We start from the raw sequence: 26,151 nt of genomic DNA, 5'->3' as shown, positions 1-26,151 counted from the left end.
AGTTAACATAAATTTAACACGTGAAAAGATTAAAAAAATAATAACATATCAGTATTATGTTAATTTTACATTGAAGTAATAATCAAAACGTCGTAACACAAGAAAAGTTCTACATTTTGACGCACGATTTTTTACTGTGTAAAAATAAGCAGTTTGATTAGATAAAATACTTAGTACAAAGAAATTCTGATTATATTCAATTAAAGTAAATGAGAATTGCTTATTTCATCTTTTTTAACAATATCTTTTATTTGAAATTATCACAACTTATGTTCGACAAAACAATTCATGGTTTAGTGAGTTAAATATGTTCATTACCACTATTGTTAATTCAACTTATACGAGTTTGTTATCTTTATCACCACATGCTTGAATTAAAAAAACAAGATATTTCAGATAACAAACTGAAATTCAAACTAAACGCATTTAGTTGAGTTAATAGTATTTTTTTCTCATTGTGTGTATATTGTGTATACATATATGTATAATGACAATCTTGTTTGTTCAAAGTAATCAATAATCTTCGGTAAATATCAATATCAAGTATCAACAGACTCGTATATAAGTGTTCTTCAGCAAAGATTACAAATGAAGACATTAAGATAAATAAATGAACGTTTATAAAACGTTTATAACAAAACTATTATGAAATAAAAAAATTAAAGTCAAAAGAGAGATAAAAAATAGAACGAACGCTTCTTTCAAATGGCAAATCAAGTTATTAAACTATTTTGTCGATACTATACTTGGGGAACAATAATTGAGTCCAATTAAATTAATGTTCTGAGATTATTCGTGGTCGGAAAAAGTAGCGCGATGTAACATATAATCGTAAATAAAAAGCATGTATAGCTTTTTCAGCGTTTGTAGCAAATACGGGAAAACTAGGGTATGGCTATAACTTAAGCGGTTACAATACCCACTTGACAAGATCGTTTCGAACGAAAAAGCTTTTTAAAGGACAAAAACGTTCTCGAAGAGATCCAAACATTCCTTTTGTGTCGCCATAAAATTAAGGCGTAAAACCTGCCGTTTTTCACTTCCTATCGATTTTTTTTCTTTTTTTTCTTTGGCTTGTTTGAAGCAAAATGCACGTGATCGAGCAATCGAAAGTTGGCAGCGAGGGGTCGAGGATAATAATATGCTTTATTGTGTTAGTGATTTTTCGTGGATTTTATATTATAACGCGATAGATTTTCCGTCGCAATTTCTCGATCAATTTTTGAGCTTGATTCGTCAAATGACTACCGGGAATTCGCAATAATTCGAAATAGATTCATCTGCTGGGACAATATTGAAGTTATTGCGCAGAATTTTATTTTTCGCGCGATATGCCGAGCAGTGGAATTCGCCGTACTTGTTTTTACGTTTTCAGCTCTCTATTTTTTTTTCCTTTGTTCGTCCGTTCCGGTGATCAAATAATTTGACTGCATCACTATATTCGCGTCGTTCGTTAAAAAAATAATAAACTCAACCAATCAGCAGTCCACTTGTTGTTCTACCGTTGTTACGACGTAACAATTGGATGTACGCGTTGCGATTCAATTATTGCATAATTAAGCATGCGCTTTGAAAATTATTTTACGGCGGAGTAATTTATAAAAATCAACGAGGTACTCAAAGGCAACATTGTAATAGACTATCATCGGCGGATAATTTTATTACCACGCGAATTACGCGATATAACGATGAATGCGTAACGAGGTAGCATATTTTAATAATTAATCAAAATGTACTCGATCGGGGGGGTCTCGCTACGCTTCTATATCATTATCCTTTAAATCCCCGGGGTATTAATAAAAACTACATTACATGTGCCGCGCTTTTAATTAATTATACAAAAGCTCTTACTAATATTGGTAAATAAATGAGATTCAACCGGTACCTAACGGCAACTACACGAGATTCGCGTTGATAATTGTCGACAATTAATTATCAATGAAATGATATCGAGAGAGAGAGATATATATATATGTATATACATATATGTACACATATACACACCGTGCACCGAGAATAAACCGCGCGTTTTGCGAATAAACATTTCTATTTTCATTTTGCGAACGCAGACAACCGAGTATGTTACAACGCTGCATATTTTATTCAGGAGCGTGAAAAAAAAAAAAAAAAAAAACAATACGATCCTACGACGCGCTTTTTCGCGCATACGATTTTCGAGCAAGGCGACGGAAAGTAATTTTAATCGCACGCGCGGGTAAAGATCGATATGTAAGGAAGAGGGAACCTCTGTGCATCGGTGTGTCCGACGGCGACAAAGAAGTCGCCTTTGCACCTGCATGAAAAATGACCTACTTCTCTCTCGCGATTCCCCAGAGATACGGAAGAAAGTCCCGCGTCTTTTTACTTTTGTGTGTATTTCTTTTTCTTTGAATCGTGTTCGCTTTTGCAAAAAAAAAAAAAAAAAAAAAAGCTCATCTAACAAGAAACCCACGGCAAGTGCGTTTCTTCCCGATTTTGACGATCCGACGGATACGTGTGATAGTTCAAGAGATACGTTCTTTCGTACATATACATAATATATGCATGTGTATATATATATATATAAATATATATATATACATGTCTGTTTATAGAAATTGAAACAGATTCTTTGAATCGATATCATTCGTTCTGTCAGAATATCACCAAAGCCATAATAAAATATACAAGAGAATCCTTCGAACGCACAAATCTATTTCACAACATACATCGAAGGATTTCAAAAGACATTCTCACATCGCGCTTCCTCCCTCTTTTATACCCGCGTTACTTTACTAGAAGGATGTTACAATAATCGAAGTGGTTTCATTACGTTCTCTCTCTCTCTCTCTCTCTCTCTCTCTCTCTCTCTCTCTCTCTCTCTCTCTCTCTTTCTCTCACGTGTACTCATTAAAGATTCTATTCAAAAGTGTTCCCTTTCATTCGCTGCGGTTCGTGACTTACACAAGCGAGAGGTGGTTTTCTATTTTTTTTTTCCTTTTTTTTTTTTGGTATTTTAACAGAGATTTTTAAATATATTCTATACACGAAGACTAATGCAGCTTTATTATTATGCATCATACACAGCTAATAGCCAACATTTCACTCCCGGAGTGATCAACTCCGATCCAAAGTTTTTGCGCCCGTAATAAGAAGAGATCCAATCGACAACGTGTTTTTCCTTTGAAACGAAAAGAGAAAATAATAAAAAAAAAAAAAAAAAAATCGTAGAGGCGCGATTATTCGCACGCGGAAGCGATCGACAGTTGCCGCAACATTATCCGTGGTAAACATTAGGAGCACGTCGCGCGAGTGTAGCGTAGATTACGGGTCCGGATACTTATTTTCAAATCGTCGTCGCGCGATTATATGTACAACGCGACGGCGCGATGAAAGAGAGAGAAAGAGAGAGAGAGAGAAAGAGAGAGAGAGAGAGAGAATAGAGAATGCAGGTACACGTAAAAGCGCGGCAATATCTGGTCGGTCAAATTACCAACTATGTAAATCGGCGAAAGATTTTCGCGCGCCGCGCGAAATAACGTCCGGGGCTTTATTACCATCGTCGCGTTTACACCGCGCTAAATCTTTTTACTGCCACCCCGGTTTGTTGGCCCGTTATTTTTTTCTTTTCCCTCCCCTTCTTTCTCTTTGTTCGTCTCTCTCTCTCTCTCTCTCTCTCTTTCTCTTTTCGTCTGCGTCGTGATAAATGCTTTATTGCCCGCCAATTCGCCCAGACCAATGGTATAAACTGGAAATACAACACAGTACCTGGAACGGTGCTCGATTTTTTTTAGTTCGAGAGAAGATGACAATATTCCGCTTTGTCATTTTCTCTTAGTGATTTTATTATTGTAACAGATATATTAAAACGCGATTCGCACAAAGAGCATTGATACACGAAAAAATCTGAAAACTGTTCGCGTCGCTTCGTTCTTTCACTCTCGTGTCGAAATTTTAATTGAAGTTTTTAGTTCGAACGTTGGCGAACTAATTAATAAAGGGAAGTACAAATTTGTCAGCTGCAAAGTTTTTTTTTTTTTTTTTCTTTTAGTCTAAGCGACGCAAAGTTTCTCTCTACACCCTTCGTAATAGCACTTCTCTTTCTCCCGTGTGTTTACATCGTTTTAAGCGCGAAAAGGCATCAAGGTGCGCGATAAGAATTTTTTTTTTCTGCGGCGGAGCGAGTCGTATCATCGCGACGTATCCTCAGGCGTATCTTGACAATATTTTTAAACACACGCTGCCGTGTTTTGCCGCTTAAACCGAAGACAACATACGCGCGCACACACACACACACACGCACATACACACGCCTAAAGTTGTCTTTCGTTTATTATCCCGCGTAGGCGAGCGCGTTCTTCGAAGAAAATGTCTCGCGCAGCAGCATCGTTCCTTCTCTGCCAAACGATTTTGCAGAAGATTGTGTGGATGATAATTCGCGCGGAATAACACAACAAATTCGAATTCGTGATCGATAGAACCGCTACATTTGAGAGAGAGAACATTGATAATCTTAAAAATATTTATTATTTGATCTAAAATACAATGAAGTAAAAATACGCGCTGTATAATTCTCACGAATTAAATTTTGAAGCTATTAATGGTGCGATCGAACAGTTTCGTACTCTGAAACTCATTTTTATTTCATTGAAATACCGCGCTTTAGCACGAAATATCAAATTAGAGATTCTGTTATACCACGAAAATATTTAACTTTAAATGTTGAAAGAAAGAGAGTTTCTCTGTTAGAAGAAGTTAATTTGACGCAAATTTGTAATTATATAATTACATTAACAGACATGGGCAAAAATAGAAGAAATAATAAATCTTTTTTAACTCGCGATATATATACTTTATCGGATAAATATTTTGAGAGAATAAACCTCTCTTTCTCTCTCTTGGAACAACAACTTTTATTTTATTCAAGAAAATTATTTACTTGGTTAGCGCTAACCAAATAACGCGTTATTTGCTACCGTGTACTTCAAAACGTTAATTTTTTCTCAATTTAAATATTTATTACATGCTTAAGAGTATTTTTAACTTTTGTTTTATATTTAAATTTATGTTTTGTATTTTAATTTTATAAAGAATTCATTCAGAATATATTTTTTGTTACAAAAACATTGAATTTTTTAAAAAAAGCAATACATTTCAATCAATGAACAATAGTATGTTTCACGCTTTTTCACGCGACGAGAGATGAATCATTCATTAGTTTTTTTTTTCTTTTAATCGCGGTTTTCTCGCGCGGTCGTCACGTAATCACCGGATTTTTCGTGGCGCGATTCGATGACGCGCGTCGCCGGGCTAATAAACGCGCGCTTGCGCGTATCCGCGAATAAACGCGCGAAAATACGGCATGACGACCGTAACGTCCGCGAGCGCAAACACAAATGTTCGCGATGATATGTGTTTACTTTCGTATAATTTTTGGACGACCGCCAAGCGCCGTTCACCGCGTCAATTCGCCACTGGCAAGCCGCCGAAATGTTCGTCAAACCATGTCTCTCTCTCGCTGTTACACGCGCGTGCGCACGCGCGTGTTGCTCCCGTTACAAACATTAAAAGCTTTGTACACGCACTCGTCGGAAAAATGAACGTGTGTGTAAGCTTTTGCATTTTGTGTGTAACGCGACATTTTCAACGGTGAACACACACACACACGCGTGTGGCACGAGCGCGGAAAGGAGAAAGGTTGTGTTGTCAAATTTAACGCTCGTTATGAGCTACGCGTTATCGAGTGATTTATCTTGCTCTCGCCGCTCTTCCGGAAAATCTTTCTCACCGAGGCGTGCAGTCTAGTTTCTGTCGATGGTATAGTTAACGAGTTAACGATTCAGGTAGCATTCACACAGCTTTCGTAAATGTGTGTGTTTGTGTGTTTGTACGTACATCGGAAATATGATAAAAACGCGAGAAAAATGGTAATTACTTGAACACGGCCGCGCATCTTGTGCAAATATTGCGAATGGAAAACAGTTTTATTGCGCGCAGCAAATGTAAATTTGTATACGAGCAATTACAGTAGTTTATTTATTTTATACATGTAATTCTCGTATATAGAAAAAACACTCCCGATGTATAAGCGTACGATTTATCTCTTTCTGATCAACTAAAAAAATACGATAGGTTTTTTTTTTTTTTTTTATACAAAATACGCGTTGCATAAAATTCCACCGTGCGAGAGAGAAAGACACGAAAAAAAACCAATCGCACGGATAAAAGTTAAAGTTATATAATTTGGATATAATTTTTTTTTTTTCTTTGCGTGGGGCACATATCTATACTCCTGCGGAGCTCTTCTTTCACGTGTGCTTTTAATTCATCAAAGAGGCGCGCGCTCGGAGTTTACATTCTATTTACGGTCGTTTTTCCAACACGATTATTAACGGTAACGATTCCATTAACGCTTAATTAGAAAGATAGGTTGGTTGCGACATAAGACATCGTAAAAACTCGATTGCCGAAAAAAAAAATCTGTCACTTGTTTGTCCCGCAGCGAGGGATTTTAAATCTATAAAAGAAATTCGCGTATCTTCGTCGCATCGCGATCGAAAATTTTCGAGATTGCGAAAAAAAAAAAAGCGGGCACGCAAAAAAACAAAACGAATTACACGCGAGCGCAAAATGTCGTAAATTTCTTTTATAAACTCGCGGCACGTTTTTTTTTTTTTACGAAGTGATAATTTATGCGAGTAATTGCCTCGTATACGTATATAAACATCATAATTCCGCGTTGAAGTTTCCGCAATGCGAAACTTTGCGATATTATAAACGTTCTGCTTGTACACAGCGGCAAAGTGGGCCAATAATCCACGCGCTCGCTCGTAACTTCAACAACGCGCCCGTAAAAGCACGCGCGTCCGTCGTTAGTTGCCTTTTTATCATTAAACAACATTTAAATATACGAACATCAATTTCGCACTATACTACCCCCCTGTTTCGTAACGTCGGAGCGGGCATAAACATTCTCGCGCGAAGGCGCAAACGAGAGAAGAAGAGGAGCGGAGGGGAAGCGCAATACACACACACACACACACACAGCAAGGCTTGTGTTCGACGACGACGCGCGCGCGAGAGAAAAGGGCGTCATTTCCGTCCATCGGACTCGGCAAATTCGCGGCGGCGAATTAACGATACGATCGATCCTTATCCTCCGCGTCGTTCGAAGAGATTGCCCAGCGACGTCGCCGAGCGCGACGTTACCACCGTCGTCACGCAGCATCATCGTGTTTCTCTCCCTACCCTCTCCTACCCGTGGTGTGGGGCTCCTCTTCTGTGCGAGCACATTACAGGCGGCTACGCGAGTAAAACGGGCGCGCGACGATCTGTCGACGTGTCTGGTTATACCTGTGTGTACATACACGGCCAGAAAGGAGGGGGGGAGAACAGGGAGCGTATTAATGCCGCGGCGAGTAGTACATGACGACTGCGCGCAGGGGTGGCGGGACGGTTGATTAGAGACCCCCGGTTCGTGTCAACACACGAAACGGGCGGAAACGTGGCAACGTCGCGCCGCGCCGTGCGGACGGACGACTTTAGTAGCCGGCCGCCGGCCCCGAATACACACACGTATCGGGTTTTCTTCTCTCCCGACGACGACGGTGGAACGTCCGCGGCGGCGTCCGAGAACGACCTTCCCACCGCATCACCGCGCTCGGTTCTCGCGCGTCGCACGCCCGAGAAACGACGCTCGCTGGAAACGACGTTTCTCTATCGCGCGCCCCCTCGAAACCTCGTATCTTCTTCTCCTTGAAGATTTGGCACGCGGACGAGAATACTCTCTCTTTCGCGAACAAACAGTGAAGTTTTTGAAGACTTTTTTTATTTGCACACCCCGTACCGATCGTCTTTTTCTCTTCTGTTAAGCGTGATGATTTGAAAATTATATGACTTTAAAAAAAAGGTACGTAAGAATCAATACTATTGAATTTTTTAACTCAGATAAAAAACTTGCAAACATGGTTTTTTCTTTTTATGTTCTACCACTGGTATCTTTTGCTCGCGAAATAGCTATTGCTTGTAAACGCGTAACGCAAAATATTTAATTGCGAATAAATTTGAATGTCATTTGCACGATTTGAATCTCATTTGCGCGAGTAACGCAACGAGAGATTTAAATGTATATATACGCGTAATATATATTGAAGAAAAATAGAAAAAATGTGGAAAATATGCTCCGTTTAGGTGCGTTTCTCGATGCGTGCGAGAAAAATTACGAGTCAAATTCCAGAAAATGGGACCGAAGTGGCGAGACGAAATTGTCCGTCGGAGAAAGCGGACTCGCTCGTTGTTGTAATACGCGTATCTCAAATAGTATTTTTTTTTCTCTTGACTCATGAATGTCAATGCATAATTTAGTTTTTTTTTTTTTTTTTTAAAGAGTACGTTGTATAGCAAAAGTTCCAGCTTTCTCATGCTGTTGCAAACGAATTTTGCGCGGAAATAAGCATAAAAGGAATAAATTTTCATCGGTAATTTGTCTCACCTCTACCCTTGCTTTTTTCGCGCAGTCACGCGGATGTAGACAATAGTGCGTGCATTTTTTATTTTCCCGTATCTAGATCTCGACTTGTTGCGCTATTTGTACGCAAATCGCGCCGTCCGAATAAAGACGAGAGGAGAGAGAGAGAGAGAAAAAAGCGCCTTCCCGCCCCCGGACGTGAATTACACGCATAAATAAAATGCGGCGTTGCGCATCGCGGCACGAAGAAACTATTCGTTACGATGAAGTCTGCGTAACGCATAAAAACGCGTTATCGCATCGCATTACCGCGAGTAACATAAGCCGTGACTTGCGAAAAAAAAAAAAATCAAATGAACGTACCAGTTCCAGCCGACAAAACTCCACTCGATACAAAGTTTTGATTTACATACCCACCTGAGCACCTCTTGCGATTACTGTGCAGCACTTGATGTGTGTTTTTTTTTCTTTTGTATTTGCGCAAACATTATGCGATTAATTGCATTACAAATCGCGTCTGTGTGTCAGTTTTTCTTATGACTCGACAAGTCAAACAACAAGACAAAACAGTAAATCGATTATTGTAATATGCAATAAGTCAATGTTTCAATTAAAATTGTGATTTATTGTGTGTTACTTCTGCATTATAAAGAAATACAAGTGTTTTGTTTTTTTTTTTTGTTTTTTTTGTTTTTTTGACTAACTTAGAGAGCAGAAAGAAATTGATTGATTGAGTTTTATGTATCAAACGCGCTCTGGAGAGAAGAAGTCTCTTCCAAGAATGCGACATAATAATAAAAAACAAAAAATGAAAATAATACAAACAATACGTGAGTTAATATATCGGAGAAAAACAAATAAGTCACACAGGGGATAAAATAAAAGAAAATGCGAGAGAAAGAGAAAGAAAGAGGGAACGGGGGGGGGGGGAATGCGTAATCAGATAATTTGCTTTTTACGTTACACTAGACACGTTGTGCCATATTTTAACGTAGGTTTATACACTTCGATTGTGCGGCTGTGTGTAATGAATTACCTCGCGCATATTTCTCGCTAAAGAAACATTGTGACATACTTGTGGGCAAAAGCCAGAGGTTGCGGAATTAAACTCACACACACACACACACACACATTCTTGCGTGCAACGTGGCCCGTAAGTAAACACGGGGAGAAAGGATTTTAATCATCATGGGGGTATACGTACACACACGGGAATGTGATAGTGGTGTTCTTGCAACACGATATTAACGTCAATCAAAGTACACTTATTCAATTTTTGTGTGGGACACACGCAGCTTTAACACTGACAGAGAGGGGTTGAGTCACATATAAAACTCGATCCGCCTCTGTTGTGTGTGCCTCCACACACACACACACGCTCGCACACACTGTGTGAAGAAATAACTTAAACAATATTTACACAAGCGATTAATCGCTCGGTGTTTATTCCGTGTGGAAATTCTGATCACGTAAAAAAATATCGTAACGAACATTTTGAAAATTCGACCTGTCGAACGATGATGTGATTGAGGCAGAAACTATTTCTTTTCACGGTTTCCGAAGATAAGGCTCACGCCACGTCGAACACTTGTGTGTCACTAAAGTTAAAAAAGAAATGTCCATCCATCTTTCAAAAGAAAAAAGAAAAAATGCGTTTACATTTATCGCGTGTCACCGTATATAATCCTATCTGCATATCTTTCTCTATATTTTACGGAAAGAATGTGAGGTGTTTTTCTTGTTATATTCTTCTCCGTATATACGCAAAGGTCTGAGAATTGTATACGCATTTTTTGAGGGGGGGGAAAAAAAATACGCGCGTCTCACGTCGCTTGGTTTTTTTTTTTTTTTGAAAGCAACTCGAGGATTCTGTACGTTTGCGCGAGGAATAGAGAAAAAAAAAATCGATATATCCGTAATCTCTTGTTTAAGCTATTTTTACACGACGACGACGTCTCTCATTTTTGGCGGTACGTGTACCACCACCCCACTTAATCTCAATCTGCCAAAACATCGCATCGCTCAGCGACAGCACACAATGTACGCGAGACTATCTCTCTGAGAATAATGCGCGTCAGCTGATTCGGTTTCCAGAACGTATGAATGAACGAGTAGTTTGCCAACTGCGGTGATAGCCTCTCATCAATAACATCTTGGCGTCTTGGCTCCGCGAACAAAAAAAGAAAATCGATATCGCTCTACCGTGAAAATCTTCTTCGCTCACGCGCGAGAGAGAAGGATCCGCGTGTTTCTTCTTCCTTTCCGACGTAGTATTACCCGCGTAATTCTCTTTTTCACAGAAAATACGCTTCTTTTTTTTTTTTTTTTTCCCGAAACAGCCTGGCGATCGGACACGAAGATTTTTATTCAATTATGATTCTCGTCACCGTCGGAGCACGCGATATCCCGACGAGACACGTCCTAGGGGGTTTCGACTCTCAGTTGGCACACGTGCGCAGGTGGAGTGTGGTTTTTGCTAGGCTGTTGGTGGCGGCGGCGGCGGCGGCGATGACGCGGTAGAGGTGGTAGCGACGACGGCAGCAGCAGCAGCGGCGGCGGTGGTGGTTTTTTGCGCAAACCGCGAGGTCTCTAGTGGCTTTTTCCCTTCTTTTCTTTTAGTACCCACCCGTGGGTACCACGGGAGGAGGGATAAACTGAGGCAAACAGGGTGGGGAGAAATGCTTGGGGGAAAGGGAACGAAAGGAGAAGCGCGCACGACACCCTATAACCGCGTGAAAAGAAGAGAAGAGGGCCGGTCGTTGCGAAAAAAAGAGAGCGAGCGAGCGAGCGAGCGAGATAAAGAGCCGAAGAGCAGTCCTTCGCTCCTTCCAGCTGGCCTGGCACGGAGCGACGACGAAGGAGGCCTTGTCGCGCGGCTGCTCGTTCGGTCAATGTCTTCTCTTTCTTCCTCGCTCGCTCTCTCCTTTACCCTCGATCTTTCTCTCTCTCTCTCTCTCGCTCGTTGCCTCGCGTCCCCTCCCCCCCTTCCTCCCATCATCTCCTCGCGCTCTTTCTCCCTCTTTCCATCCGCTCCCTCGCGCGTTCCCCGCTCTCTTTCATCGCTTTCTCCCCCACCAGCCGCACTCCCGTGCTGCATCGCGCACACGAGACACGGGTGCCCTGCGAAATCCCTCTGTCATCTTGCGAACGCCCGTCCGCGGCGAGGATTATCCCGCGCCGTGCGCGATCGCGAAAAATCCGTCCGTCGCGCGAGACGTTCTCACACACTCTCCTCTCTCTATCTCTCTGTCTTTCTCTCATCCTCATCATCTACGTTCCGAGAGATCCCGATATAATCTCGCGCGCGCCGCGGATCGTAATATTTATATATATTCGTTTTCTCTCGTTCACATCGCGAACGCGGAGAAAGGGAGAGAAGAACGCGGTGCGTTCAGAAATGTGCGCTCGCGGTATCGCGGTCTGAAGGCGCGTTTCGACGGGAGAGAAGAAGGAAGGAAGGAAGGAGGCGCGCGTTCTTCTTTCGCTCGATCACGTCGGGAGCTTTTTCCGCCGACGACGACGGCCGCGCGCAACAGCGTCGCGAAATTTGTGCGATTGTTTCTCGTCGCCGCGTTCGCGCCTCTTCGTCGTCTTTTTTTCCAATCATCTTTCTCCCCTTCTCGATTCTTTCTCCGTATCCGAGGCGTCGTCGACACGACGACCACGACGACGACGACGTGTTTCTCGATTTTCTCGACGTTCGGGAAACGTCGCCGCAGCCGCAGCCGCAGCCGCCGCGTTTGATCCAGTCGGAGGTATTTTTCACGACGAGATCACACTCTTCCCTTCGCCAGTGTGTGTTTACACGTAAGTGTCTCTTTTGGTGCGTGCGCGATTTAGTGCGCGAAGTCACGAGATTGCGGAGCATGGCGCTCGTTGTCGAGATGTCGTCAGTACGTGGTGTCGTCGTTGCCGTCGTGCATTAGAGTGCGTGGTATCGCGCGGGCGCGAAGAATGAAACTCGACACCGCGGATTTGCGAGCGAGATACTAGCGACTTTCGAGCGTATATTCGATTTGCGGCGACGCTTCGCACTTGCTTTCGTGAGCGCAGGTGAGAACTTACCGTCGTGTTTTTGTTAGTCGTGGGTTGGTGTTGTTTGTTCGTCGTCATTTTGAATGTGCGATTCCCTGGGATGTCAATTTGATCATCGCTTTTTTTAAAATTCAACACACTCGAAAATTTGTTTATGACCGCGCGGTATCTCGGTGTGATATAAATGACGATAAAACGTTGCACAATGGTTCTGGTTTGCTCGTACGATGCGAGCAATATATCGAAAATATATTCCAAAGTAAAGCTTCTGTTTATCAACTTTTGAAGTTAAAATTTTATGGTTGAAAACGTATGTGTGCAATTTTGTTCCGAATATTTAATACACATATTTAATATTTTTACTTTTGCTACATATAATATATTTATTTACACACACACACACACACACACACACACACACGTGTATATTACATATTACATGTACAAAAGTGTCACAAAATAATATTGCTTACGTGTATGTTTGTTTTCTGCTTTTAGAGTGCAATAAAGTTAGCTGGTAAAAATAATGTCAAGAAACTGCACTCATTGCTATCAGTAGTGGAGGAGAAGCCGAAAGTGGATACAGGGCAGAATAACAGGCACAACGAGCATCACATCAAAAACAATTTCAAGCACAACCATTATACACATAATTCCATACTGACACCTTCGACGCTAAACCAGGTAATTGAAAATTTAACAGACTTGATTGGGATTGCAAAGAAAAAAAAAGGATCTCAACAGTATAGTTACATTATATATGAAAGAGAGAACGCATAGCAATGATGCAAAAAATGTTGTTGTTACAGGGCCTAGATGCAGGTACAAGCGACGATAGTGGCAGAGCGTCTGAACAATTGCACGGCCCTGGTATACCTAGGGATTGCCAGGACGCAGACAGTTCCAGGGACCATCTCAGCGATGTAAATTTTATATACATATTAATTATAATATACAGTTACACATAAATTCATATTTTTGAAACCAATTTCTCTTGGTCACAAAAACTTTTGCTGTACATGTAACACAGTTTTTTGTTGCTGAACAAGTATGTAACATAAAGTTTGCGTTCTAAATTTGTTCTGCTACTTAAAAATCTACTTCTGTTATACAGGCTAGCAGTCATTGCAGTTCGGGTAAAGGTTATATCGTAAGTGTTAAAATGTCACAAATGTTATTATTTGTTCTCTCATTACATACAATATATGTGTTAACACAAATTTGATTTTGTTTCAGTGTGATAGTGAAGGAGAAGACGATAAGGTACGTTATCAGAGAATTTTTCAAACAATTTATTGTCTATGAAAATAAGTGATTTTTCTTTAATAATTTTGTTATGTTTGGTTTTTACAGGGCTCGGATGCCGAATCGATACTCTTTGAATCTTCTACCCCACCACCTCTTGCACGTAAATGTGAGTCATTCTTTCAAACAACAGTCGCATATAAAATATAAATACAATAATCTAAACAATATGTTTCTTTTTTAGACGAATTGCCGTCTTCTTCGCCGCACGTTTTGCCACCCGCAAACGGCGCAGGCGGGTCTCCACCGGACACGGGTGGACAAATTTCTAATCCAGCAACGGATGCTCCGGCACCTATACCGCCTTCTGTGCCTGCCTCTGCACCAGTTCCAACAGCGCCGAGTCCTCCCAGCCCTACACTGCCCCCACACATATCCCAGCCTCCTGTAAGTATTTAAGGTTACAAAATCTCTTTTATAACTTGGAGGAGAAGAATGAGATGTAATATTGATTGTTGATAATATGTTGTTTCAGATGACTAGTCCTTTGGCAGCGAATCCACGTGCAATAGCTCCGCAACAGCGGCCAGCTTCCCCCGCCCTGCCACCGTCCTCCTTGTCCCAGCAGCCGCACACTACGATACCTGCATTGCATCCACCTAATGTGCCCCTCGTCTCGTCGAGTCATACAACTAGTCCAGCGGTAGCCAGTTTAGGTGTCACGCCGGCGGCACCGTCGAATGGAGCAGCTACCACAAGTTATCCCCCGCCTATCCCCATAGCCGCGTACCCGCAAACACAACCGTCGTATCCGCCGCTCTACACTCCGTACACCGCTTTAAATCACAGTCCGTACCTACCCCCTGCGGTACCGTCTCCCTCACACTCTGCTTCGTCGCGCGCAGATGTGGTGAGTTTGTACACATATATAACATGTTCAATATTATTTTGTCGTCAAGCACGTCCAAATGTGGGAAAAACATGAATAATTTGTTTTTTTTTTTTTTTTTCAGAGAGGAAGTAGAGCTTCTCCCTGTACCAATATAAGTAAACAGACTGTAGGGAATAATCTTGCAAATCACAACAATACTCCGTTGAGCGCTGCCACCACGACATGCGTATCCACCATAACTAATACAGTTACCACAGCGAACTCCATCGCTCATAGAGACATGGTGGCCTGCAGTCTGTCTGGACGAAACAATAATTCTCCACGTGGACACAGCCCTAATCGAGAAAGAGATAGTTACAGGTAAACTATTTTATTTCGAGCGTAACGCTCATAAATTCCTCGAACATACTGCGAAGTTGAAATACTGTGTAATTTCTTATAATTACCAGAAAATTGTACTGATAATCGTAATGTTCGCTACAGCAGCAACGTGAGTAGTCTAAGTCGAGGCAGTATAACGCCTGTTAGTGTGCCAAACACCTCCTCTCCAGCCAATTCTAGTCTACCTGCATATACCAAGCCACAAGGTTGGATCAGGTGAGTGGATATTGGCTTAAATTATTTGGGAATCGTGTCATTAAAAAAAATTAACTGTTTTTTTTCTTTTTCTTTTTTTGTTTTTAATAAAATAGCAGCAACACAGCTTCCCAATTATCTCCGGCGACAGTTACATCCGTGCCGAGGCCGACTCCACCGCCGGTACCACTTGGGATACACACATTTCCTCCGCCGATGTTTGCGGCGCCTTTGCCGCCGCCTGTGTCTAGCTCGAGCCCGCATACTTCACTGCCTTCACTTCCTCCACCGACGACCAATCCGAATCCATTCTCCGCGGAATCTCTATTCCAAACAAGTGAGTTTATAACCTGATATGTTTTTAATACGTTATTTGCCATTCATGTAAATACGAGCAGATGATAAACGCGCTAACCAAAAGAAGGGGTAACACATGTTCCAGGTCAGGCGGATCTTCTGAGAAGAGAACTTGATAACAGATTCTTGGCATCTCAGGACAGAAATGTTGGAGTTGACGTGGGAAATCTAGGTCCAACGGCATATCTTCGAACGGAAATGCATCATCATCAGCATCAACACACGCATGTTCATCAACATACAACGCCATTGTTGCCACCAGCGGCAGCGACAACGCTTTTTCCACCTCCACTTGTAAGAAGCATATCTTAACGATAAAGCATTATCTACCTTATGTGGTCGATATATGAGTGTTATACACATACACTCGTACATTTATATACATTTGTAAAGCGATATTTCAATACTTATTTTTGTTCCGCAGTTTAAGGATATCCCAAAGTTAGGATCAGTCGATTCGCCATTTTTTCGTGGTAATTTAAATATTTCTGGTTATTCTGGTTTCAACACTGGTCTTCTTCATCACGGCATAGGTCCTTCAACACCTTTTGTGCCGTCTAATCATATATCGCAATTTGCGACAAGAGTATGTTTACACGATTAGAAATTAAATTAATATGATATATTCTATGTTTTTTTGAAATCTTTTTCCTTCAGAAAACTGGAAAATGGAACGCAATGCATGCGCACATTGCGTGGGGTATATTCCGTATTCAGCAGAAGCAAGCTGCTGACGCTAAGGCAGGAAGTGTTGTTAGTACTAAAACTGATTTGTTGAGACCACCAGGGCATCTTTATCCAGGAGGACCAGGCAGTGGACTTGGAATGGGTGCGCCGTCAATGGCACCTCCATTTCCTACTAACATGCCACCGACTCATCCTGCGCCACCTCCGCCTCATCCTGTTGGTTTTCTATCGTCACCAGCTTCACATTTAGGTAATAGAGGTAACGGTAAAGGTTCTGTACTAATTTTACTTATATGTTCGTTCAATATTAGATTAAACGGCTGTATTTATAAAATAAAAATATTATATATATATATATATGTACATAAATTTGTAATTCTATCTTATTATATTACAGGAACAGGAATGTCTCCTTTTGGAAGGTATCCTTCAACATATGGCGCGCCGAATCCCAATTTTCCGAGTCTTTCAACTTTTCCGCCAAGAGAAATGCCATCTTTAGGTGGACTTGGTTCAGTGCACGATCCATGGCGAGGGTAGGTTATTATTGAAACTTTGATCGGTTATTATATTTTTGTATCTTCTACATATTTATAATTTTAGATTGCAACGTGCTACTACTGGATTTCCACCGACTACCGTATCGTGGGGACCAGGATTGAAACCGGAACCGTCACCGATAGACAGACGTGCTGAATTGGAGGAACGGGAACGCGAAAGAGAACGTGAAAGAGAACGTGAACAACAACGGGAGCGTGAACGCGAACGCGAACGTGAACGCGAGCGTATCAAACGTGAGGAGGAAAGAAAGAGAGAAGAACAGCGTGAAAGAGATAGGCGAGAAAGAGAACGCGAGAAAGAGGAGAGGAGGAAACAACAAGAAGCGGAACGTGTCGAACGGGAAAGGCGGGAGAAGGAGCGCCGCGAATTAGAGAGACGCGAATTGGTGGAACGCGAGAGACTACTGCATCAAAATCGGCAACACGCGACAATGTCCAGAGACCGATCGCCGCTTAGAAACGGTTCAGCGCCTCTGGATACCGGAGAAGTGCGTGTGAAGGAAGAACCGCGCAGCAAAGATGATGAGGTTGTAATGCTTCCACGACCGCCAGTACCCGGTCCTGGAGCGGCAGTATCCGCGCCAGGACCCGTACCAAATCCACTGCCCGATCCGAGATATCATCATCCGCATCCGCATGCCTATCTCACTAGACATCCACACGGTATGCCGGGTTCGCATTCCATGCCGCGTAGCATGCTTCCCAGTTTAAGCGCACACCCGATACAACATTTTCCACCGCCATCCGCGCCTACCGGTCAACCGGGAGCACCATGGCCGGGCGATCCTTTCCGGGATTATCGGTACGACCCGTTGCAGCAATTACGATACAATCCGTTAGTGGCAGCCGCGGCGTTCAGAGCGGAGGAAGAAGAACGGGCGAAACTGTATGCCGCTGGCTATCCACCTCCACCGGTGAACGCTCTCAGAAGTAAAGATCCTAGTCCGGGTCCGCTTAGCAACTTACATATGCATCATAGAGCGGGGCCCGGTCCGGGAGTGCCGACGCGTCCGCTTGAAAATGCCCTTATGCACGCAGATATTCACAAGAAGGAGGACGGATCCCAGTCTCGATGATACATCCCGTCTTCATCGGTTTGCGCGAGCGAACGTACCAACGGACCGACATTCTGAGCCACTCCCCACTCCTCAGCAATGCTCAGAACTCAATATTTTGCTAACAGAGAGAAGCGTTATTTAAAACAAAAAACAAAACAAAGTGTATATACAGATATATTATATATACATATTATATATATACATACATATATATATAATATTTATAATTATCGAGAAACAGTACGAAATCGCGTAGAACTTCTACAAGAGAACGTAACAAAGATGCCTTGCTAAGAATGATGACAGGTGTTCGGTCAATAACTGTGGCTACGGAGGCATCGCTAATGTGTCACACAAATAATCACGTTGACATTTATATGTGATTTCTGCAGTTTCGGTGATCTGACTGTCTATAGTAGTAACGAGCCCCAATTATTACGACGATAACTATGCATACAGTTTAAAACAAAAAAAAAAAAAAAAAAAGTATCGTGTGTAATATTACTAGTTACTATAGAATATGAAGCGATGGCTACGTAAAAAAAAAAAAAAAAAAAAAAAGAGGAAGAAGAGAAAACAAATCCGAGTTAGGAAAAAAAAGAGTTAAGCGGATCTCTATTATTATTATTATTATTATTCAAAAATTATTTAATTATTTATTTATTACGTCGTATAAACGAACTTGAATCTCTACCCTACTGGAGTGTGTACGAATGCGGACGTAAGAAGTTTGCCCTTAATTTAACGTTGTAATATAAAAATCTCTGATCGAATGTGTAAATTTTACTCCTTAGATTTTAATTTGTACATTAGAAACGATAGAAGGGGAAGAAGGTAAGGGCATATATAAAAACAAAAAAAAGTGTTCTTTGGCTTTCGGCAGCACAAGTTGCTTTTTTCTTTTCTTTTTCTCATTTATATGCTGGATTATACAGCGGCACTTCGGTGCTATCCTGTGATATATAAAAAAAAAAACAAAAAAAAAAAGGCCGGTTCAACTATAGCAAATGATTTAATTTCTTATCATGGATCGTTACAATATAATATCAGAAGTGCAAAAGAAATCAAATTATCTTCAAACAAAATTTATGACAATTGGATTTCTTTTGAAAAAAACATCTTTCGAGGAAAAAAATAAAAGAAAAAACACTGGATGATGCTTAATATAACAGCAGTTTATCCGTGCCAAAGTGCTTAAATCAAAGAATATTTAATACCATGCATGTGTGCACAGCATTCAGTTTTTCTTTTTTAAATGTTTATAAAAAAAAAAAATTTTTATAGTGATTTTATCCCTCTTTTTTTTTAAACTATTTTTCTCGATTATCAGCCATATATATATATATGCATTGTTGTGTTACCAGAGAGCCAATACGATATATAAGAGAGATCTCTTTAAAAAAAAAAAAGGTTCTGTGCCATGGACCAGGTTTACATTCAAATATCCCTGGTGCCTCAAATGAAGAGAGAATGTACTTTTTAAATAATCAGTTTCTCAGTCTTTCTCCGCGTTTCGTTTATATTACCGTAAAAAAAATCACCATAAAACTTGTATATTGTACAATTACTAATTATACACGCAGTTTAAAAAAAAAAAAAAAAAAAAAAAAAATTGTAGATATTTTTCATCGATGCGAAGTTACAATGTGATGCAATGATTTTGTTGATGTAGATATCTCAAAGTATAAAAAGAAGATTTTGTGTGAATAGGTTTTTTCTAAAATTGATTCTTTGTAAAAGGATCTAATAATCATAGTTTCTATCAATCTTGTTGTTTTCAGTATTCTGACCAATATCCTGTAACACACACTTTTTACGTATGCAAGACGTTTACAAAAACGCATACTCTCCCACAGTACGTGTACGTGTACCACATCCATTTCTTTTAAATTGTTCTCAGATTTTTGTTATCTTTTTCGCGCTCGTCGTATATTATCGTTATTCGGAAAACTATGTAATAATTTTTCAAGTTTACGTGTTTGTGTTTTGTTACTTGATCCACGCGCATATGTATAAGATTTATTAATTTGAACGTACACTAGCGAGTTGATTGCGTAATTGTGTAGACGCGAAGTGAAAAATGTGCATACCTTACCTGTCGCAATGTGCACAATCACGATTACTCATTTTTTTTAAACGTCAAGTACGCGCGAATAAATGGATGTAGGTGACTAGAAAAAATCTGTATATAACGTACACGTTTTTAAAAACAGATATACTAATTTTTTTCTACATGTATAAAAAGTGGGTCTCCGTGTGTCCTTTTTGACAGCGTATCTCGTGTAATTTATATATATAAAAAAACGTTACAATATGTTTTCGTAAAAATTTAAGGAAACAATTAACTGTAAAAATGTCACACACTACTGCACATACTGCGAAATTAATGTATTTTTCTTACACAATATGGTTATAAGATATACCGTTGGACACTGAATAGTAATATTTATAACCAAGTTTTCGTGATAGAGCGAATTTTGCATAAACTTATCCTATAGTACTTTGTATTTTTTTGTATTTTATTGTTTACCAATGACGCGATTTATATCGTAATTTTCATCATCATGTCGATATTAATAGTTTTTTATTATGTACAAGAGAAACTGTTTATCGGGAGCTACTCGAGCTCGACCGAGTATAACGACGATGTCTGTGTCGTTGATTCCCGGGTGGGCTTCGCGATCGTGTTCTTATTCTACGTCGCGGCGGTCGTGGACTTCTGCGGCGATTCACGGGTGGCGAACGTCTGCGATAACGCGGCGGCGTGTTTCTACCACCGCCTCCCCACCGTGGAGGTGCCCGTCTTCCCATTCCAGGAGACATGCGACGCATGGGCAACGGGCGGGGTTTCGGCAATAATACCGGAGCAGCTGTAATTTCTTGTCCGTCGATCTGACCTGCAAATCAAAACAATCCAGTGCAAAATTTCTGTCAACTCGATAAAAAAAAAAGAGCGACTGATTAAAACACAGAAGTCAAACTTACCCCCGTCCATGTGCTTCATAGCATTTTCTGCTTCGTCCGCAGTTTCAAATTCAACGTATGCGAATCCCCGTCCTTGATTGGGATGAAGTTTGTCCATCGCAAAATCAACCATTTTTATATTGCCATATGCTGAAAATATCTCCATAATGTGCTCCTTCGTCACATTTCTTGTTAAGTGTCCAATATGTATTTTTGTTGGTCTAGGAATTGGAGAGCGTTCTCTGCGCTTTCTACGTGGAGAAGGAGATCTGTAAAGATTAGAAATCAATCAGCAAGTTTTGCTATGATAAATTTGTTAATTGAAACACACGCAAACATTGTGCGTAAAAGATACGCAAACCCAATACCTTGAACGTTTAGCTTTGGGTTTTTCAACAATAGAATTACTCTTTTTCTTTTCTTTTTCACGATCGCGCTCCCTGTCTCTGTCTCTATCTCTTTCTCTCTCTCTTTCTTTGTCCCTTTCCTTCTCTTTGTTATCGTGTCTTCGTGAGGCATCAACGCTCTTGCTGCGACTTCGTTTTCTACGATCTCGTGAACTACCCGAGGAGCTTGGCGAGCTACTACTTGAACTAGTGGAAGAAGAGCTCGATCTTGAACTGCTATTGCTGCTAGAAGATGAAGATCCAGAACTGCTATCTGATGAGCTATAAAACCATAATTCCCAATGTTTCGTTAACAAACTTGTATACAAATGTAGGCTCACTGGCGTATTAAAATATTTGCCCACTAACCTGCTACCACTGCTCGAAGAAGAAGCAGCTCGCTTTTTGCGTTCTCTATCCCTACCTCTATCTTTTTTGTTCTCCTTATCTGTGGCTTCGGAGTCGCTCTTGCCCGTACTGTCTTTCCTACTTCGAGCCCTAAACACAAGAGAGACGAGAGAAAACTTAAAAATCAAAATAAATTTGTTTTAACACATGATATCGGTTAAATTCACTCACATAATTTATATGTGATGATAAAAAAAAAAAGAAAGTCTCAGCAACAATTCTTCATTCGACACATGGAAGAAGACTTCGTTCAAGATACGCCCGAAATGACGGGACTCGCTCGACGTCGTGTGTAAAATATACCGCGGACGCTGCGAAACGGCGGCTAATGGCGGCTACTACTGGAATACACAAAATGGTATCACTTGTAGGCGATGTTTCGTTCCAATTACCGCGCCAGCTGCGCGCAAACTAATTTTAATCGGTCAAAATGATTGACGTTATCTAATGGTGAATAAAAACAAATAATATCGTTTTGCACGATATGTTAGCACAATACAAAAAAAAAAAAATCTGATATAAACGCAATTACTGTTGATAAACGTTCCGCGCCGGTGCCACCAGCCGGCGGAGCTAGTGTTGCTGGTGATGAAAGTGAAACTCTTAAGGCCCGTACATAAGACACGGACGTGAGTCGCGGATCGCACATCTCTCGCAGAATTAACAAATCACGTTGATCGATTGACACGTAAATGTCGGCGTATGGACTGCCTTTTATAGCCCGCAAGCCACAACTGCACCAACCAATCACGTAACTTTAAAATTGTGACTAAAGTAAGATATTACGTGATAGGGAGAGGAGAAAGCCAACATGTGACTGAAGTCACGTGACTTGACTTCAGTCACGTGATTGAAATTACGTGACTTGACTTTTAGGCCTAGTTTATGCGGGCAATAACTGTTAACTTATGCCGGAACTGATAGAGTTTAACTATAGGATTTCAATGCTTCTGTTTATACGCATCCGGCAATTTTGTAAGGCCTTAGGCCTGTTCTACAATACAGTCGTAAGCCGTAAGTCGTAAGAAATTGACCAATCACAATCAATTATTCTTCTGTAATTTGTCTGTAATTGGTCGATTTCTTAAGAGCCGTCTACAATGGAGAGTTGTAGGCTGTAATAGTAAGAAATTGACCAATCACAGACAAAGTACAGAAGAATAATCGATTGTGATTTGTCAATTTCTTACTGTTACGGCCTACAACTCTCCATTGTAGACGGCTCTTTACGACTTACAGCTTACGACTGTATTGTAGAACGGGCCTTAGCAGAACGATTGCTGAGTTGTCGTCTTGTCAACATTCGATGTTGATTAGTTGGTTCTAAATGTAAAAACCAATCATGTTCGATCGCTACAAAGCGGCTTGTTCTGCTGAACGCAGCCATTCGCTTTTGTTGCGCATGCACTTTTACCGAAATTTAAATAGTGTATACAAAACGTCCGACCAGATGAGAAGGAAAGATCAGATGAGATCAGAGTAAATTTGTTATATATATACTCTATCTACAAAATTACCATCTTATTTAACTTATATATATATTGTTTTGTCGTTTAAGTTTTTGATTCCACTGAATTTCTGTTATACAAGAGAGACATGACAACAAGACTTCAAGATTCCAATAAACTACCGTCCGCACGTTGTCTTCGCGATGTGTATTCTCACGATCTGCAATTGTACAAGAACGTTCCGTTCGGGGAATTAATGCTGAACGAATTGCAAGAACTGTGCAAGACCCGGCTCATAGGTTGACTTTTGTTATATCATGATATATTTATGACATATTTATGTTATCTGATTCAAAAGCATATTATTATGTGATTTATATAAGATGCGTTTTGCATGTTACACAGTTCTCACTTTGGTGGAACGTATACATTTACAAAAACAAAATGTATCTGTATCACAACGCAAATCTGTCTTGGTGGAAATGCTCCGCCAAAAAGGACTGGACGAATTTGCAAGATTGATCAGTAGCTCGGGATGTAAATCGCATACAGATATGGATTTATGTGTCAGAAGAAGAGATCATATATCTCATTACATATTGAGATGTGCAGTTGCCTTTGATAAATGTAAGAAGCGTTGGTTTTTTAAGCAAGAAGCAAGGCTGTTTAAGTGGAGATTTTCTTCATTGGATAATGAAGGATTGAGACAGTTCATGTATATTAACAATTTTGATTTTACACCTGTTGGTATTTTGTTTGTGCTTTTTATCATCTAAATTTAATAATATCCAAACTTGTACACATGTTAAACAAAAAAAAAAAAAAAATTTAATTCTTTTCTGTAGATCAGCCAAAGCGAAAAAAAAGATATTAAGGAATATCTTGAAATGTCGTCCGCATTCATTAATGACGTTAATAGCGCACAATTTTACAAAATATCTTTCTGCTGTGTACCTAGTTTAATTAAAAAGCGTAAAGTTCTCGTTATAAACGGCGAAGCTTTTGTGCCTCAACAAGAAATGATGTTTGCGTTTGTTCCGTACTTCAAAGCGATTCTAATATCACGTTTCGAGGCTGCGAGAGAAGCTAGAGCTAATTTGTACAATGATGAAAGATTTACCAATATTTTTGCTAAGTTAGAAAAAATTATTCATATTGAAAATGCTCTGCTAGTACAAGACGCAATTGTGAAAGAATATGTTTCGCTTGATCAATTAGATGAGGTAAATATTGCTGTAATAAGTTTAAAAGTAATAACATTGTGTAAGTTTAACATGTTAAATATTGAATTTCTTTACGTCGGTGTTTGCTTTGTCCTAGCTTTCAGAAATCTCTTATCCTCTCTGCATGAGAGTGCTTCACAAAGCGCTGAGAAAGAATCATCATCTCACTCATGGCGGCAGAGTGCAGTACGGTTTGTTTCTGAAAGGTATAGGAATTTCGTTGTCAGATGCGTTGAAATTTTGGAAAAACGAGTTTACAAAAATAATGGACGAAGCCGCGTTCAAAAGAGAGCATATCTATCAAATAAAATTCCTTTACGGAACGGAAGGTGGTAGACGAGATTATCAGCCTTACAAGTGTCGAAAAATCATGGAATCGGTTGTCGGACCCAGAGACTGTCACGGATGCCCTTTTAAACACATGCCGAGTAACACACTTGAAAATGAACTTGCTGATTGCGGTTTCAACGCACCAGGTAATTTAGAATTATTAATCTTAATGCATAATTTATACACGTTTCTGTGCTAACTTGATTCACGACAAACCAGAAAGATCAACAATAATGGATTTAACGAAGGACGGCTTGTATTCCGCAGCCTGTACCAAATATTACAACATCAAACATGATTGTATCCAGGATACTTTAATTGAACACCCGAATATATATTTTAACGAGAGTGTAAAACATCATCATTTGTGTCACGGTGAGGTGTATTTTATTTTGTTGTTTTTGTGTGTCAATTTTTACTGTTTTAACTAAACTTCATGTCACATTAAAATTAAAGATGTAAATCCGGAAGTAGAAGATATACGTTAATTTATTGTACAAGAAACATCTGGAGAAATTGGAACACACTGTTAGGACCGTTGCAAGATATATTTGTTACTGTAAGTTTTGTATAAATCCTCTCTCTCTCTCTCTCTTGTAAGTATACATAGTTTAAGTTAAATTATAATATATAATATTGTTTTTTGTTTGTTCAACGAAACTGTTTCTCGAGATAATCACAAGTCGTTACTCGATTGATATTATCCTTTGTTACTAACTTATTATATATTGCGAGTTTTTTTTATTAATTCTTTTTGCTTCAAATCAGATTGTCTTTATTATCGTGAATGAATGAATAATCACATAAGCACGTTTGTAATGAAAAACGATGGTAAAAAGATTTGACCGATATTTTGCGGTAAAGTTAATTTTTAGTATCTGTACATTTTTTGTTTTTTTTTTGTTTTTTGTTTTTAATAGAGCAATACACTCAAGTGCCTTTCGAAACTTACGAAAAAAACTTAGAGCATAACAAACAGTGCATATGAAAAATACAAGTTTATGCAATATATTTTTTTTTTTTGTTTAGTAAAAATACTCTCCGAGTTAAATATACACACATATTTGTTGTTTTATAATTAAAAATGATTTAATTTAAAGACGCAATTAATTCGATAAGTTTCTGTTTTTATCCCTTTTTTTTTTTTTTTTTTTGTAACAAAATAACGGCTTAACACAAAAATAGAAAATATCACATCCAAAAATATTGCCACGACACAACACAATACACTTCACTATGTTTCATGATGTTTATTCTGTAGATTACTGCGGCGATACGTAAGTACCGAATAATATATATGTTATGTACATTCACAAGTGATAAAAGTAACGAGCGATATTTATGTACAAGTACACCGAATTATAAACACTTAACACTCGTCATACCTTATACATTATTTAGTCAATTCGTAACGTTGTACCGTTGTCTTGTTTAAATGCTATTTCAAGCAAAAAACTACACAATCGAGGAGCACGGAAATTTTTTGGCACAATTTGTCCTTAATAAGAACAAAAAAAAAAAAAAAACAAAAAAAAA

General features: G+C 39.8%; 3 protein-coding genes across 11 annotated transcripts in view; 2 read left to right on the top strand and 1 right to left on the bottom strand.

Annotated features, from left to right (window-relative positions):
- The window catches only part of LOC109856111 (autism susceptibility gene 2 protein-like), a 36,612-nt gene extending 18,195 nt beyond the window's left edge, over nucleotides 1-18,417 (top strand). Inside the window, exons 1-16 of one of the 6 annotated variants that reach the window (XM_020431041.1) lie at nucleotides 12,524-12,791; nucleotides 12,980-13,165; nucleotides 13,291-13,404; nucleotides 13,596-13,631; nucleotides 13,718-13,744; nucleotides 13,835-13,895; nucleotides 13,971-14,173; nucleotides 14,262-14,636; nucleotides 14,740-14,978; nucleotides 15,105-15,215; nucleotides 15,311-15,531; nucleotides 15,616-15,845; nucleotides 15,976-16,137; nucleotides 16,209-16,497; nucleotides 16,636-16,774; nucleotides 16,842-18,417. In XM_020431041.1, coding sequence (XP_020286630.1) covers nucleotides 12,780-12,791; nucleotides 12,980-13,165; nucleotides 13,291-13,404; nucleotides 13,596-13,631; nucleotides 13,718-13,744; nucleotides 13,835-13,895; nucleotides 13,971-14,173; nucleotides 14,262-14,636; nucleotides 14,740-14,978; nucleotides 15,105-15,215; nucleotides 15,311-15,531; nucleotides 15,616-15,845; nucleotides 15,976-16,137; nucleotides 16,209-16,497; nucleotides 16,636-16,774; nucleotides 16,842-17,874 — 3,438 coding nt within the window. In that variant the 5' untranslated portion in view covers nucleotides 12,524-12,779 and the 3' untranslated portion in view covers nucleotides 17,875-18,417. Of the gene's footprint in view, nucleotides 1-12,523; nucleotides 12,792-12,979; nucleotides 13,166-13,290; nucleotides 13,405-13,595; nucleotides 13,632-13,717; nucleotides 13,745-13,834; nucleotides 13,896-13,970; nucleotides 14,174-14,261; nucleotides 14,637-14,739; nucleotides 14,979-15,101; nucleotides 15,216-15,310; nucleotides 15,532-15,615; nucleotides 15,846-15,975; nucleotides 16,138-16,208; nucleotides 16,498-16,635; nucleotides 16,775-16,841 lie in introns of those variants that run through there. The other 5 variants (XM_020431044.1, XM_020431042.1, XM_020431043.1 and 2 more) reach the window with 5 other exon arrangements.
- Nucleotides 18,418-18,669: 252 nt separating this feature from the next.
- Nucleotides 18,670-22,225, bottom strand: LOC109856116 (RNA-binding protein with serine-rich domain 1-B-like). 2 transcript variants are annotated; one of them, XM_020431050.1, is made up of 6 exons: nucleotides 22,147-22,225; nucleotides 21,786-21,955; nucleotides 21,576-21,704; nucleotides 21,189-21,488; nucleotides 20,842-21,089; nucleotides 18,670-20,753 (listed from the first exon to the last, which is right to left on the bottom strand). In XM_020431050.1, coding segments are annotated over exons 2-6 (969 nt in total). In that variant the 5' UTR covers nucleotides 21,788-21,955; nucleotides 22,147-22,225; the 3' UTR covers nucleotides 18,670-20,463. The 2 variants fall into 2 exon arrangements, with proteins under 2 accessions (XP_020286639.1, XP_020286640.1); XM_020431051.1 differs by having other exon boundaries at nucleotides 21,786-21,952; nucleotides 22,147-22,199.
- A 742-nt stretch (nucleotides 22,226-22,967) lies between these two features.
- LOC109856113 (DNA primase large subunit-like) lies at nucleotides 22,968-26,151 on the top strand. 3 transcript variants are annotated; one of them, XM_020431047.1, is made up of 7 exons: nucleotides 22,968-23,093; nucleotides 23,205-23,361; nucleotides 23,468-23,805; nucleotides 23,908-24,285; nucleotides 24,383-24,761; nucleotides 24,835-24,990; nucleotides 25,072-26,151. In XM_020431047.1, exons 2-7 carry the CDS (start codon nucleotides 23,211-23,213, stop codon nucleotides 25,101-25,103), a joined length of 1,434 nt encoding a protein of 477 aa, XP_020286636.1. In that variant the 5' UTR covers nucleotides 22,968-23,093; nucleotides 23,205-23,210; the 3' UTR covers nucleotides 25,104-26,151. The 3 variants fall into 3 exon arrangements, with proteins under 3 accessions (XP_020286636.1, XP_020286635.1, XP_020286637.1); XM_020431046.1 differs by having other exon boundaries at nucleotides 23,173-23,361; XM_020431048.1 differs by lacking the exon at nucleotides 22,968-23,093 and having other exon boundaries at nucleotides 23,273-23,361; nucleotides 23,446-23,805.

This window comes from Pseudomyrmex gracilis, unplaced genomic scaffold, assembly GCF_002006095.1.
Source record: "Pseudomyrmex gracilis isolate BER0280 unplaced genomic scaffold, ASM200609v1 scaffold_107, whole genome shotgun sequence".
Taxonomy (NCBI): domain Eukaryota; kingdom Metazoa; phylum Arthropoda; class Insecta; order Hymenoptera; family Formicidae; genus Pseudomyrmex; species Pseudomyrmex gracilis.
Note: the sequence above shows the minus strand (reverse complement) of the source record. Positions and strands in the feature narration are given on the sequence as shown.

What these genes read in the sequence shown, in the direction of transcription:
- LOC109856116 (XM_020431050.1), bottom strand. An exon ending in CCCAAAGCTAAACGTTCAAG is followed by an intron (nt 21,090 to 21,188) that starts GTATTGGGTTTG and finishes TAATCTTTACAG; the next exon opens with ATCTCCTTCTCCACGTAGAA. An exon ending in TATGAAGCACATGGACGGGG is followed by an intron (nt 20,754 to 20,841) that starts GTAAGTTTGACT and finishes TTTGATTTGCAG; the next exon opens with GTCAGATCGACGGACAAGAA.
- LOC109856113 (XM_020431047.1), top strand. Translation starts at nt 23,211, where the DNA reads ATGACAACAAGACTTCAAGATTCCAATAAACTACCGTCCGCACGTTGT. An exon ending in CGCTTGATCAATTAGATGAG is followed by an intron (nt 24,286 to 24,382) that starts GTAAATATTGCT and finishes GCTTTGTCCTAG; the next exon opens with CTTTCAGAAATCTCTTATCC. An exon ending in TTGCGGTTTCAACGCACCAG is followed by an intron (nt 24,762 to 24,834) that starts GTAATTTAGAAT and finishes ACGACAAACCAG; the next exon opens with AAAGATCAACAATAATGGAT.